The sequence below is a fragment of the Sinocyclocheilus anshuiensis genome, unplaced genomic scaffold (genome assembly GCF_001515605.1).
Source record: "Sinocyclocheilus anshuiensis isolate Anshui unplaced genomic scaffold, SAMN03320099.WGS_v1.1 scaffold1053, whole genome shotgun sequence".
NCBI lineage: Eukaryota > Metazoa > Chordata > Actinopteri > Cypriniformes > Cyprinidae > Sinocyclocheilus > Sinocyclocheilus anshuiensis.
Window position 1 is genome coordinate 2,494,496 of NW_015555711.1, and position 1,263 is coordinate 2,495,758.

General features: G+C 37.1%; 1 protein-coding gene across 2 annotated transcripts; it reads left to right on the forward strand.

Moving 5' to 3' along the window:
* The first annotated feature begins 440 nt into the window (after positions 1-440).
* LOC107671975 (SRSF protein kinase 2-like) lies at positions 441-940 on the forward strand. Of its 2 annotated transcripts, XR_001632277.1 has the most exons (4): positions 441-502; positions 587-616; positions 705-833; positions 919-940. XR_001632277.1 is itself a non-coding variant. In XM_016464994.1 (3 exons), exons 1-3 carry the CDS (start codon positions 458-460, stop codon positions 861-863), a joined length of 234 nt encoding a protein of 77 aa, XP_016320480.1. In that variant the 5' UTR covers positions 447-457; the 3' UTR covers positions 864-904. The 2 variants fall into 2 exon arrangements, 1 of the variants encoding a protein (XP_016320480.1); XM_016464994.1 differs by lacking the exon at positions 919-940 and having other exon boundaries at positions 447-502; positions 705-904.
* The last annotated feature ends 323 nt before the right edge of the window (positions 941-1,263 follow it).

Consider the following 1,263-nt stretch of genomic DNA (forward strand, 5'->3'; position numbering starts at 1 on the left):
GAGAGAGAGAGAGAGAGAGAGAGAGAGAGAGAGAGAGAGAGAGAGAGAGAGAGAGAGAGAGAGAGAGAGAGAGAGAGAGAGAGAGAGAGAGAGAGAGAGAGAGAGAGAGAGAGAGAGAGAGAGAGAGAGAGAGAAACATATTTAAAAAAATGGTACTTTTATACCTTTGCTGTCTGCTGGAGAGGAGCGTATAGGCTGTTGAATTAAACCAGTTGTAAAGTTTCCAAGAATCTCTTGTAGTGTTGGTACATCAGAGGGTCTGTAGGCCAAACAGATATCCATTACTGCAGTTCTTCATTTACATGTTAACATGATTCAACAATAAACAAACTTTACACCCCAGTGAATAATTTTTTTCCCACTTGCATTCATTATGTCATAATTTGCTTTCAAATGTTCACACCTGTAGTTAGTTGTAAATATGTACTCTATTTTTAATATGATTACATCCACAGAGATGCATCCGCCGGACAGTGGCGTGGACAGCCCTGGGTTCAGTGATGTAAGTACAAAGAAAAATGCTGCATAAAATAAAAGGCTAATAAAATACTCTATATTTATTTTTTAAAATTGCCTTTATTTCTAGACAGCGACCACTGAACTAATAAGCCGTACAGTAAGTTGAGCTTTGTGCATATGCCTTTACACTGCGACTATAATATGATGTGCAGTTTGACAATCTGTTGAGTTGTGTTGTTCTGCAGGACAGTGAGCACACCTCCTCCGCTGACGAGTGGGTCCAGCAGGGCCCCAATCTTCCTCCTCTTTTCCCCCCTCATCCTCCTCCACCTCCACCTCTTCCCATTTTACCTCCTCAGGAGGATCCAGAAGATGTAATGGGAGTATTAGATGTAGCATCTTAAACTCAAGTGTAGCTGCCACTGTTTTGGTAATGTTCTTTTTCCTCCCTCTCTGCAGTATTTTGCCGATGATGAAGAAGATTTTTAATAAATATATATATTTTTAAACTTAAAGATCATTATGGTGTCCTTCTCTCATTATTATTGATCATATAAAATTATCACTGGTCTACACACAGATTTCTCTGTAAAGTAAACCAGAGACAATTTAAACTGATTTCTTCTTATTTTTTATTTATTATTATTGTTGTTATTATTATTATTTTTTTTGTAAATGTGAACAATGTGCCATGAGGAAGTTCTTGGGGGTCCCTATACATGATTAAATATTAATGTTATTATTGGTGATATACTTGCTGGATAGATTAATTACAGTTGTGCAAAAAGACTCACAGATATTTAC

Coding starts and splice junctions, on each gene's coding strand:
- LOC107671975 (XM_016464994.1), top strand. CDS start 458: ATGCATCCGCCGGACAGTGGCGTGGACAGCCCTGGGTTCAGTGAT. Junction 503..586: donor ACAGCCCTGGGTTCAGTGAT/GTAAGTACAAAG, acceptor CTTTATTTCTAG/ACAGCGACCACTGAACTAAT. Junction 617..704: donor CTGAACTAATAAGCCGTACA/GTAAGTTGAGCT, acceptor GTTGTTCTGCAG/GACAGTGAGCACACCTCCTC.